Here is a 14,039-nt window from a genome sequence, read left to right as displayed (position 1 = left end):
TCAATCCTCTTGCCAGACAACGCTCAACCACATGTTGCACAAACAATGCTGCTCAAACCTCAGAAGCTGGACGGGGAAACTGTCTGTCATCCACCGTATTCACCAGACCTTGTGCCAACTGACTACCACTTCTTCCAGGCTTTGGACCACTTCTTGCAAGGAAATACATTCAATTCTCAACAAGCTGTGGAAAACGCCTTTTGTGTTTCATCACTATTCACTCTCCAGGATTTTTTACTGCTGGCATAAACAAGCTACCATTAAGATGGCAAAACTGTGTTGATAGTTTAGGCACATACTTTGATTAACTGTACTGCATCTTGCTTGAGATGTAATAAACTACACTGTTGGTTCAAAATTGTACATTTCATATTTAATGACCTAATAGTTGCCACTTTAAGGTAGTTAGAGTCTGGGCAGAAAAGAGGGAGTAGATTATCTGTTAATTTCATGACCATCTCATGAAATGAGCATTTGGAGCATGTGACAGTGACAGTCAGGCTCATTTCCATCTATGTCTATCAAGACATTGATTTTTAAAGATTACGTAGCGCCCAGGTGTGGGATATATATAAGAATGTCCTGGTAATGATTCCACAATCCAGTCTAGGTATGTAGCATGTGGGTCAGGGGGACAGATGAGACCTGTTCTTAACAACTTACTTCTGCCTTTATTTAGCCTAGGTTTAAATGAAATTCTGGTGTTTTTCTCTATTTCTGAACTATATCCAAAGGTCTAGTTTTCCGTGCCCTTGTGTGCTGAAGTGTGGAAGCTGGAGAAGAACTCTGGCATCCTCACTGACGACAGCGGCTTGGGCCCAGCTCTTACGGTCTGGTGGGGAGGGTGGTTTCTCCAACTTTGTGTGCAAAATCTCCCTCTGGAATGTTTGTGAAAATTGCCGGTTTTCTCTCCCTGCATACCGATTGGGAAGTGCTGAGTGAGGTCTAAGAATGTGCATTTTTAGCAATCACCACACATCTTTCTGATGCAGAGGGCTCCCGGGAACACAATTTGAGAAACCCTGGGATATGGTTTAGTTTTTTTGCTGGTAGCTTTGTATTAACTCAGACGTTGTTGAGGAATCTGTAGTAAGCCGAAATTTTTACATGGGTCTGTGTTCTTCTGTCATTATATCTAAGCTTAGGGGACAGAACTTTCATCCTCCTACTGTAAATTTCTGAAAATGCTCTCTAAAAGCACAGCACTCAAAGAATCTAATTGCAGTGGTTCTTCACCTTGGTTGAGTATTATAATCCCCTGGGGCACTTTAAAAAAAAAAACGTGAATGCCCAGGCTCCACCCTATACCAGAATCAGGTGGGAATCTCGGAGGTGTGACTCAGCCAGCAGTGGTTAAAGGGCTCCAGGTAAGTCCACCGAGCAGGTAAGGATGAGAATTACTTGCCTTTTGGGATTTAAACCTCATGTGTTCCAGCTTCTTCTTCTGAAGATGCCCTTTCCAACTCTGCCCCTTCTCTACTCACCCACCCACGGCTCCTCCTGCCCACTGGTGACTGCACTCCATGTTCCTGAAGTCCCCAGGGCAGCTTATTTGTCTGTGAATTTCTCTCATCTCATTACTCTACGACTATCCATCCATCTCACTTCTCCTGCCAGGCTGGGAGCACCGTGAGCTCCTAGGCCTGGGTGAGGCTGACACCCAGGAAAGGGTTATAAGACACCACTGAATCCATCTAAATGCAATGCAGTGGTTTGAGATGTTATTTTACTGATTTTATATGTGTCATTAGACTTCTTTACTTAGGTATAGTTGGTTTGAAAGGAACTGTGACCAAGGCAATACTGTGAATAAACAGAAATTCACTACTTGCTAGTAAACTGCCTGTCAAAACAGCTAGACTAAGAAACTACATTCAAACATAAAAACCTTCAAACTCCTAAGGGAAAATGAGATTAATCCTTGGTTTTGCCTTTATACCTGAAAGGCCAGGAGATGAGCTAGGAAGCAGCAGAGGTGATGGTGAAGACTGTGTATGCACTTATGTGGGTACGCATGTACTTGTGTGTGTGCACGCCTAGCAAGTCATGGGGGGGTGTGTGTGTCTGTGTGTATCTAGGGATGTGGATCTGTTTCCTTCTGAACAAACACATCCTTTTATTAGAACACACATGGGGAATTTCAGACTCCAAAGTATTTTCCCCATATCCTCAATATGTTCTCCATTTCCCAGAAAATAACTATGGGTGCAAAAAGGATTGAATTTTTTTTTTTTTTTTTTTTTTTTTTTTGAGACAGAGTCTCACTCTGTTGCCCAGGCTAGAGTGCCGTGGTGTCAGCCTAGCTCACAGCAACTTCAAACTCCTGGGCTCAAGCAGTCCTTCTGTCTCAGCCTCCCGAGTAGCTGGGACTACAGGCACATGCCATCATGCCCGGCTAATTTTTTCTACATATTTTTAGTTGTCCAGCTAATTTCTTTGTATTTTTTTTAGTAGAGATGGGGTCTCGCTCTTGCTCAGGCTGGTCTCGAACTCCTGAGCTCAAACAATCCATCCACCTCAGCCTCCCAGAGTGCTAGGATTATAGGTGTGAGCCACTGCGCCTTGCCTGAAGAACATTTTAAATTGATATTTTATCCACCCGTGTATGTTTTATGAAACCCACTAGCAAGGAAATAACCTACATGAGGCCTAACCTTGTTAGTTTGTCTAATTAGTATAAAATGCCTTGAAAAGAATTTCCAGTTGGCATTATTACTACATTCAACTACCCCTCTGAGAGTGTTCTCTTACAATGCATGGAAATGGATTGTCTACCCTCATGCAATTAGTTACAAAACAACTGGCATGTGTAATCAGGGGCCAGTATTAATGAATACAGAACATTTGTATTGCTCAGAGGTGGTTCTTTGCTGGAAGTCACCTCTTTGGCAACAGTTAATTTTTGCAATTAAGAACAGAGGGACTTTCCCTCTAAAATATCTGTCTTCAGTGGAAACATTATACAAAATGATTTTGTGGGTGAAAACTTGTATTTTGCCCCATACACTCTGGTAAACCTACAGAATGCAAGCATGGGGCACACCCAGAAAATAGACTATGAGTTTCTCTGAAATGTTGTGAGCTTTTTGATTGAAGGAGGAGAGGACCTGTGGAAGAACTGTGACAAACAAGAACTTTCTGTAGTATGAATCACATAAATTTGACTTCTGAATACGATAAAGTCTCCTCAGAAATTTCTGTGCAGGAGGTTAACATGAAACTCTGTTGATCGATACATAGGACCCAAGGGCACTGTGTGTTTCTTTAAATATTCTTGGATCTATTTGGTCTTTCTTGCTCTAAACTTTGATTGCACCAAGAGCCTGAGGAGCAGAGGTGAGGGATGCTGAACTTGGCCTCACTAGACTCTGAGCCATGTCAGAGTCGATTCACTTTAGTGACTCTTTTAACTTTGGACATTATAAAGATCCTTCTGGTCTTCTTAAGTTCTGACAGGGCAGAGAATTGCAAACACCATTTTGCTTGAGTAACCAATGTATATGGCTGGGAATATTAAACAATGAAAATAACCAATATTAAACAAGTAGATAATTTTTCTGGGGATATTTTGAGAGTTCTTCAACCACATGTAAGTAACTAATACAAAGTGGTCTGTGTTATGTGGACAGTTGCTGAAACTGTCGGGTGCATCTGCATCACCTGGAGAGCTTGTTGACACACAGATCTCTGGGCACCACCCCAGAGTCTCTGATTCTGTGGGTCTGGGTTGGGGCCTGAGAATCTGCATTCCTAACAAGGTCCCAGGGGAGGCTGATGCCGCTGGTACGGGGATCATATTTTAAGAACCACTGGTGTGGGACAGCACCAAGTACCACCAAACTCAGACAGAAACTACTTCTGGTTTGGAGAGAGGTATCAGGGGGTGGACTGGTGTCATACCTGGGATTTGAGCCAGGGTTCTTTATAGTCTACCCCATCAATCTCTGGGATAGTGTGTGGGAGAAGAGAGGAATGGAGGGAGCAGGAAATATCAAGAGGAATTTTTTGGAAAAGGTTTTCCTAATGGTTAGTAGGGAGAAAAAGACAATATATGTTGGTAACTCCCACTGGTAAAGTAATAGAACTGGATTAAATGCAGTTTTTCTTTGTTTCCCCCCCTAAAATTTGCATCAGCTACAATGTAACATATCTGAAATGGAATCTTCCAGAACACTGAGTTTTAGAGTGTTGGGCAGATGACTAAAGGAGTTATCTCATGTAAATAAGGACTCCGGTCACCGACAGGTCTCAGGTGAGCACAAGTCAGGGAGGTGCATGGCCAATTCCAGCAGGAAGCTACAGCGTGGATTGCTGGTGTGGTCCCTGATGCTGTGGGGGGAGGATGAGGGATCTGCACACATGCCAATTTTGCCCTCGCCTCCCAGAAACTCTCAAACGCCCACCATCTTTGCCCTCATCCTTCATTATCATCAAATAATATTTATCGGGTTTACTCATGTGTGTGGCCCTGTCTTCTTCCATTCTGCTCAAATTTTCTTCCTCACTTCCCTTTCTCTTCCTGGCGTGTCCTCAATATACTGTTTTTTTCCCTCTGGCTGCCAACTGTGAATAGTGTCCCCAACCACTCTATCAAGGACTTGCTTTTTCAGAAATGGCGTCCACCTGGAGGTGCGGCATGCCTTGACTTGACTTTTCTCATCTCCTCCATAGGGATCACGCTTACTGGACAGAAGGCATTTATCATACAGTGAAACTCACCCCAACTGTGGCCCCAGAGTATTAAACAATAACCAAAGGGAGCATACAGACGCCAGTATAGGGAATTAGGGAGGGAATGCAGACACGTGTACGCACACACTGATCCATCCTTTACTAATGGCCACGTGTTGACAACTTCCCTTTGCTCTGATGTTCTGTGGAGGCTGGTAACACGCGTGTACTGAGATCTGATTAAGGGCACCCTAACTAGTCCGGCCTCTGAACAGGAGCCTCTCCATCCTTCTTACCTCATCGAGACATCTCTCATACTGTTCCCTTTGATTTTCATTTTCCAAAGCCAAGGCTGAGTTCTCTGCCTGCAGCAAGATACAAAAATAACACAAATAAATCAATGAAATGTTGTGTTACCTGACAGCTTATTCAATACAGTTACTAAATATATCTCCTCAGGATCCAAAACAATCTTTTAGAAGTACCTTTGACAAGTTTGTTCTAAGTACTATTATAAATATCTCAGGGATAACTTCTGCCTTATCCAACTTGCTCACAAGAATACATTACAGTTTAAAGAAACCCAAAACTTGATATTCTGAACAGGTAGGAAATCAAATCATGGCTTGATGTGAGAATGTTCTGTAAAAAGATCACAATGTTTATTTCATTCTGTGAAAATGTAAATGTAAGAAATGCCTTAATCCACTTCATTAAGATGTGTCGCAGTCTCACAGCCTAGTATTTGTTTAGGCCACAGAAAAATATCACAGGTAAAGTCCTGAAAGCACAATTCCAAATGCAAACTAAATATGTTATTTTCATTGTTAATCAATGACTTCCGAACATAAGAAGATAATGAGAAATGTAAGACTTAAACTATACTAAGTATCTCTCTCGCCACTCCCCCTTTTTAAAAGTTACTGCTTTCATACTCCTCAGAGCCCTGTGGGTATGTGAACGCTGAATGTGGTTACTAGGTTACCCTGCTGAATAGCAAGGGGGAAATAAAAGCAATCAGTGTAAGCACAGCAGGTTTTAGAGGGAGCATGAAATGGTGGCCTGGGAACTTCCTTCGGTATCTGTTGGCCTGGTTCCACTGAAGCTACTGTGGGCCCCTGTCTGAATCCTGAACTCTGCAAGGTCACCCCTTCCAGCACTGTGCCAAGGACCTACACCCGCACCCCTCGAGCACATGTGGCTCCACCTACCCCTTCCCTGTAACTCCCCTTGACACTTGGAAGTGGGAGTACCGTGCTCCAAATCAGTATTTTCAAAAGTACAGTATGATTTTTAGGTGGTACGAAGATCGACGTTTTTTTTTCCCCCCCCATAATTTCTCCCCTCAGGTTTTTAAACTTTTTATTTGGAAATAATTTTAAACTTACAATTTGCAAGAATAGTATAAAGAACTCCCACATACCCTCTCTTTAGATTCACTAATTGTTAACATTTTGCCACATCTGCCATTCTCCTTCCCACTCAAATTGTCGCCCTGAACCTCAAGAGTAACCTGCAGACAAGATGCCCTTTATCCCCAAATACGTCCACGTGTATTTCTGAATAACTAAGACATTCTCTTACACAACCGCAGTATAGTCTATTTTAGGAAATGTAACATTCATATAGTACCACAATCTGATCTATAGTCCTCATTCCAATTTCATCAACTGTCCCAGTAATGTCCTTTATAGCAGTTTTTTCCAGTCTACAATTGTATCCATGATCATGCACTGCATTCATCCGATATCCTTTCATCTGTTATTTTGTCTTTTTATGTTATTGATTTCCTTCTTCCCTTCCCCTTTCCCTGCTTTCATTTTCTTCTTCTCCTGTTTGTTCCTTTCCTTTCTGGGGAGAAGCCAATTATTTTGTAGAATGTCCTTTAATTTGGGTTAATCTGAAGCTCCCTCGTGCAGGCAGGAACAGCAGAGCAGCAAAGCTGGGACCTTCTTGGTGCACGGTACCAGTCACATGGTGCACACTCGTCCCGCTGCTGGGCATGGTAACCTTCATCATTTGGTTAAGGTGGGGTCTGCCGCATCTCTCCCCCAAAAACTTGCTGTCTCTCCTTCTGTAATTAATAAGTAATTTGTGGGGAGATACTTTGAGACTATGAAAATACCCTATTGCTCATCAAACTTTCACCCAACTATTTCAGCCACCATTGATGATTCTTGCCTGAATTGATGATTACCTGGGTTACAAATGGTGATTTCTAACTCCATTATTCTACCTACATCAATGAGTTTACATTCAATCACAAGGAAGTGCTTTTCCTATGTATTTATCAGGATACATATAGGGATTCTTATATTACAGGGTTCTGAGTCATTACTATCAATATTAATTTTCATGTTCAAACTGCAATTGCCCCAGCTTTGGGCAGGAGAGCTCTTTTAAGCTGGTGGTGTCTGTATCCTTCTGACATGTGTCTGTCATTTTAAAACACTTTCTTTCTTGGCACAGGGAGATGTTCCAGGCCCATCTTGCTTTTTCTCACCCTATCATTGAAATCAGCCATTTCTCCAAGGAATCCTACCTTCCTTTTAGTTGGGAAATGCTATTTAGAAACCAAGATCTGGGTTTTAATATGTGCTAATTGCTACCGAGGAGTCACTGTTTCTAGTTACTCTCACTGGAAGGATCTCTCCCCCCTCCAGCCCCGCATAGGCACGTGTGCACACACACACACTCACCCCCACACCCCTCCCGCACCCCACCAAATTCATCCTTGCCTTCCTCTTTTCATATTTGCAACTTCTTTGTTTGTACAGTGAGAACACAGGCTCCCAACATCATTGTATTTACTGCTTTGTTCAATCCCACTATGTGTACAAAATTGTTACATGACCAAAAAACAGTACCAGGAGTTGTTCTCATTTTTTCTTTAGAAGGAGGGTACATAGTAAAAATACTGTGTTCAAAAGCTACTAGATTGGTTCTTCCCCTTAGTGTGGTTATGTTATGCATTTGAAATTCAGTTCAGTTCATTTTTTTCTGATAATATTCAAATTTAATTTCCTCTCTTCTTGACTTCATTTTACTTTTTTGAATATGTAAAACATTAACATGATTCCAAAAGTCAAACTATACTAAAAGGTCTACTCTCAGTGAAGTGCCCTCCCTCTCCTGCCCTGTTCCTGTCCACCTCTTGTGGTTCTTTAATAGTGTCACTATCCCCTTTTCCGTCTCCCCGCATTTGTTAATGTCTAGTTAAAATCGTGTCCTTTGACTCCCTCTTTTACATATGCAACAATCACCTTTTCCTCTTTTTGTCCTTTTTCCTACCATTTTCTTAGGTGCATTCTTCCTGTGTTATCAGAGCCTATCACGTCCACACTGGCTTCTGCTACCCTGTCTCTGCCCTTGTTTTAGCCTCTTTAACAGATGACGGTTAGGGAGCTTGGCCTATATTCTCTTTTATTTCTACAGCATTTTGAAACCTCCCCTCTTCTTTTTCCCCTTCACAACCACATCTCCACGTGGTGCCTCCTCTTTTCCCTTCACCTCCATTTCCCCAGGAATGTCACTGCTCTGAGACAGCCACCTGGGGTCCTCTCACTTGCCAGCCCTGCCCTACAGCCAGTGCTGGAACTGTCACATGTCCCCCTGAGGTCAGCGTTGGCCACATGGCCTCGGGCTTTCTCATTCCACGTGTGCTTTCCTTGGTGTCCTCTGCTCCCACTGGTGTTTATTTTTCTCCTTAACGCAGTTTGAAATTCGAGTGCTCTCTGTTTTTGATAATGCAAAAGGCATGGGTTTTGTGTGGTTTTATTTGTGTTTCCTGGTGATCGAATGTTTTCTTTGGCAGATGCATGAACAGTCGCAAATGTAGGCCAGTTTGTTACTTTAATCAGCAGTGAAACTCGGGAGAAGTGATTGAACCAGGATGGGGCACAGAAGTTGAGGAAAACTGCTGGGAAAGACTGTTTGAAAGTGCTCTTGCCGTCTTGTTCAAGGTCAGATCATTTCGACCTAGTCACAGTTCAAGTCTGAGGATTTGTCAAACACCATGTGTTCTTCACGTTTCAGTTGTAATCCATCCTCAGTTTCAACCTCATTCTGCTGGGCCTGAACCCTTGTTTGTGCAACCACCCCCAACCCTCCAGTCCCTCGGGTGGGATCCTGCCACATTCTTTCAGTTCTCACCGTGGAGAGACACCTGCCACATAGCCAACTTCTTCTGCCCTCCGGCTGATATCCATTTGGACTTTTTAAATACAGTTATTTGTTATTGCCAGAATGTTTCTTCTTTTAATTCCCCACTCAAGCTAAACTGACTTATTGCTGTCTCCTTCAGGGATTGCTTCTGGCCAGTCACACTGACCCTTCTTTCTCTGTACCTGCAGCTGGTAGAACCCCTCCGTTCCCCCCAAGCCCAGGTGGAGGGCAGACTCAGGTTCCTGTTCCACTCTGTTGCAGTTTTTACTGGGCAACGTTAGGTTGCGTAATCTTCAGCAAGTCATTTAAGTTTGCTGGGTTTACAGTTCTTTAGTTAATAAATGAAGAGACCAAACTAGCCAATCTACAAAGTGACTTCCAGTTCAAATATTTAGACACCATAAATCACAGGGGAAAATGCTGGAATTCCGATTCTACAAAGTCATTGATTTCTTTGGAGAAATTTAGCTTTTGTGGGGTCTGCTGGTGTTAGTAAGGCAAGAGCACAAGGGATAATGGGAAGAGATAAAGGAGAGAATGGCAGTGGCAGTTTATGTTGTTTTCACTTTAAATGTCTTGGAAAAAATGTGTAAGGAAATAAAGCTGAAAATGGGAATTTATATGGGATGTCTATATCTCGCTCCTACCCACAACATCACGTTGCAATAACACTACAATCGATCCATTCAGATAATTACCATCATTATACCGTTTACATTACTTGCCTCACGTTTACTGCTCTGACAATCTATTACAGCCAAGCAAATTAAATACCTAAAGGGGGCTGATGAAGACAACAATAGTCACATTTCTGGTTACTGTGTTCAGTTACAGAGACCAATTTAATTGGTGTAATCCTACGTATCCCAGGGGACAATGAAGATATTAACAATTATGCCACTGAAGTTAAAATAATCTTGAACTCATGATTTTCTTTAATCCATTTGCATTTATTAGAGATTCAGGATTAACCTGCTACCAACATAAGACAACAAGGGGAAAAAAACAGAAAGTAAAATCTCTTAATTAAATGTGATTTAAAGAAACAGTGAATGTTTGTACAGCAGGAATGGGAAAGGATAAGGCAGAGAGGGATAGGAAAGAGAAAATGTAGGTGTCACTAGTAAGAATTACAGAAATTACAACACAGGTCCTCTTCCAAGTTAACCAAGTATGTTATTAAGTCAATGTACCCAGAGGATACAAGTAGAACTTCCAAATAAATTTAACAGTGGATCTTTGTGTTCAGCTTTATCTTCCATAACAATCAAAAACTTTTGCTAGACTTAGTCCATGGTCTAGAGGATTTTCCTATGTTTCCCCACGACTCCAAATTATAGTGACCGACACGTTTCTAGTTTCATCTCTAAAATCCTTAAATGTTCTTATATTAAAAAAAAATCAAAGTACATCATAGAGTAAATCCATATTGTTTTGGTTTACTATGGAAAGGGATCTGAATTAATATATAGTTGAAAGGAACCATGTTTCTTTTATGTAATATTTGTACATATTTATGGGGTACATGTGATATTTTATTATATGCATAGAATGTGTAATGATCAAGTCAGGGTATTTAGTTAGGGTATCCATCAGCTTGAGTATTTATCATTTCCATGTGTCAGGAACATTTTAAGTCCTGTCTACTAGCTATTGTGAAATAATACAACACATTGTTGTTAACTATAGTCACTCTACTCTGCTATGGAATATTAGAACTTGCTCCTTCTATCTAACTGTATGTTCGTACCCATTAGGCAACCTCTCTTTTTGCCACAACCTCCACACCCTTCCCAGCCTCTGGTGTCTATCATTGTACAGTCTACCTCCATGAGATCAACTTTTTTAGCTCCCACATTAGTGACAACGTGTGATATTTCTTTTTCTGTGCCTGGCTCTTTCACTTAGCATTATGACCCCAGTTCCATCCATGATGCTGCAAATGACAGAATTTCATTCTTTTTTTATGGCCAAATAGTATTCCACAGTGTATATATTTCACATTTTCTTTATCCAGCCATTTGCTGATGGACACATAGGTTTATTTCCTATTTTTGCTATTGTGAATAGTGCTGCAATTAAAACACGGGGTGCAGGCCGGGCGCGGTGGCTCACGCCTGTAATCCTAGCACTCTGGGAGGCCGAGGCGGGTGGATCGCTCAAGGTCAGGAGTTCGAGACCAGCCTGAGCAAGAGCGAGACCCCGTCTCTACTAAAAATAGAAAGAAATTATATGGACAACTAAAATATATATAGAAAAAATTAGCCGGGCATGGTGGCGCGTGCCTGTAGTCCCAGCTACTCGGGAGGCTGAGGCAGTAGGATCGCTTGAGCCCAGGAGTTTGAGGTTGCTGTGAGCTAGGCTGATGCCATGGCACTCACTCTAGCCCGGGCAACAAAGTGAGACTCTGTCTCAAAAAAAAAAAAAAAAAGAAAAAAAAAAAAAGAAAACATGGGGTGCAGATTCCTTTGATATACTGATTTCTTTTCCTTTGTATAAATACCCAATAGTAGGATTGGTGGATTCTATGGTAGTTCTAGTTTTAGTTTATTTTTTTGAGAAATCTCCACACTGTTTTCCTTAATCGCTATAGTAATTTACATTCCTACCAACAGTATACAAGAGTAAAAACTAACTATGTTTCTTAGAGGTCCTGCTCAGAGAACAGACATGCTGCCCAGGGCTTACAAATGACTGAACAAATTAATACTTCTAAACTGCTGTTCTATGTTAATTCCCTAAATGTATGCTATACTTCAAATGTTTTTATACTATAAATTTGCTTAATACATCCTTCCCACAGACCAAAGGTCTAATAGTTCTACATAAAAATCTTCCCCCTGCATAACATAACAGCCCCACCGTAGGCTTTTCACCTCTTATAAGCTGTTCCCACTCACACATCAAAACCCATATATCTGCTGCTCCACAGCACACACTATCTCCCAAGTCAGGCCCAGCTCTTACTATCTCATGAAGGTCCCATTCTGGTTTCTAGGGCTGTGCCTATGGTTTTGCTGCTCTACCATGGAATATGCTTCACTTTCCCACTGGCTGTTCTAAATCCCACTCAGGTTTTGTGGTCTGGCTCAGGCCTGGACCTACAGCACTTAAATGGCAGCATATATTTAAATTTAAAAAGTTTTGGACACACACAGATGTAGCAAAGCATTACGAAAAATTCCCCTATACCATTCACTCAGATTCTCCAAAGGTTAACTTTTTAACACATTGGCTTTATCATTTGTTTTATGGCTATCTAGACCTGGAGATAATTTTTTAAAAAAAAACATTTACGAGTAGAGTGCAGACACAATTCTCCTTTACCTGTTAATACTCTGGTGTATACTTTCTAAAAAGACATTTTCTTAACCACTGTACAGTTATCACATTCAGGAAATTAACACTGATACAATAACCTAACCTACTCTACAGACCTAGCTCAGATTTTACCAGTTATCCCTCAAGTGTCCTTATCTAGGCCAGGATCTAGGCCAGGTTCCCAGAGCCACATTTAGTTACCGTATCTCTTTAACCTCCTGTCATGTGGAAGAGTTCCTTGGTCTTTGTCTTTCATGACCTTGACACTTTTCAAGAGTTCAGGACAGTTATTTTGTGGAATATTCTTCAAGTTGAATTTGCTTGATGTGTCTTCACAGTTAGATTGAAGTATTTGTGGCAAGAAGATCAGGGCAATGATATTGTTTCCTTCTCAGAGCACTGTATCAGAAGGCACATGATACCAATTCATCCTGTTACTACAGGTAGAGTATCCCTAATCCAAAAACTCCAAGTCCAAAATGCTCCCGTGAGCATTTCCTTTAATCATCATGTTGGCATTCAAAAAGTTTTGTATTTTGGAGCATTTCAGATTTCAGATTTCCAGACTAGTGATGCTGAACTGGGTAAGTATATAATGCAATATATTCCAAAATCTGAAAAAATTAGAAATCTGAAACACTCTGGTCCCAAGCACTTTGGATAAGGAATACTCAATCTGCAGTATGTTAAATTTGATCATTTGATTAAGGCAGTGTCTGTGAGATTTCTCTACTATACGGTTATTTCCTTTTGTAATAGTTAAATATCTTGTGGAAGATACTTAACAATGTAAATATCCAGAGTATGTGGGAAGATAGTTAACAACTATGTAAATATACAGAGAAGCTGAGATTGCAAATATGCAAACATCCATACTTTGGTTCATTCATTTTAGCATCTATTAATACTTTTTTTGTCTAAACAATTACTACTGTGATGGTTGCCAAATAGTGATTTTTTAAATTCCACTAGTTTCCCTACATTTACTAGTTTTAACTCTATCACAAAGAGGGGCCACACATTCTAACACTTCACTAACCTTCAACGGAGGCTGATAGTTTCATGAGTATGATTGGTCTTCTCCAGTAGACTATAAGCAGTTTGAGGCAGGTATCACACCTTACATGCCTCTTTTCAAAGGAGTGAGATTTAAATGACTACATTTTTACTATAATTATGGGTAAACCTAAAACTCATTTTCGTATTTATATTAACTTAATATCAACGAAGTTTGTTGGAGTAGTATGTACTTTTACCTCTGTCTTCTCAGTGCTAATCATACACACATGTGGACACATACTGATGTATCTTTTTTTAATAATATAGACAAGTGAGAAATTACCAAAGAAGTGATAACCAATTTTTACTCTTTGCAAGTGTCAATACGAATTTGATTTATTATTATGGTGTCTATATTTTCAAAACAGAAAATGAGTACATACCACCTGACACATTTTGACAACTGGCAGAATATCTAAAGTTTGTAATTTGCTGTACTGAACAGTATAGGAGACTGAGTTTTTGCTCCTCACTTGAAATGTTAATTGCACTTATTACTAGTATTGTCACTGTGGTATATTAAAGATGGCTGCAAATGCTTTGTGACTCATTTCCTTGAATCTGAGCTAACCTTACTGACTTGCTTGACCAATAGAATGTGGCTGAAGTGTCATTTTGGGGACTTCCAAGGCTAGACCATGAGATTTTCAGCTTCTACCTTGGCCTCTTTGAACACTTTTTACATGAACTGCCATGTAAGAAGTCTGAGTGCTTTGAGGTGGTGTTAAGCCTCAGCTAAGTGGAGAGGCCCTGGGTGAGGAGAGGCTTCATGGAGAGAGAGAGGCCAGGAACCCGGAGAGGTCAGACATGGGAGTGGAGGAGCC

At 40.9% G+C, this 14,039-nt stretch overlaps 1 protein-coding gene across 1 annotated transcript in view; it reads right to left on the bottom strand.

The window, feature by feature from the left end:
• NCKAP5 (NCK associated protein 5) overlaps positions 1 to 14,039 on the bottom strand; it is a 719,900-nt gene that overhangs the window by 127,268 nt on the left and 578,593 nt on the right. Inside the window, exon 7 of the mRNA XM_069474609.1 lies at positions 4,968 to 5,036. Within this exon, the coding sequence (XP_069330710.1) occupies positions 4,968 to 5,036 (69 nt within the window). The remainder of the gene's footprint in view (positions 1 to 4,967; positions 5,037 to 14,039) is intronic.

The sequence above is a fragment of the Eulemur rufifrons genome, chromosome 1 (genome assembly GCF_041146395.1).
Source record: "Eulemur rufifrons isolate Redbay chromosome 1, OSU_ERuf_1, whole genome shotgun sequence".
NCBI classification, from domain to species: domain Eukaryota; kingdom Metazoa; phylum Chordata; class Mammalia; order Primates; family Lemuridae; genus Eulemur; species Eulemur rufifrons.
This window is presented reverse-complemented; position numbering and strand designations above follow the sequence as displayed.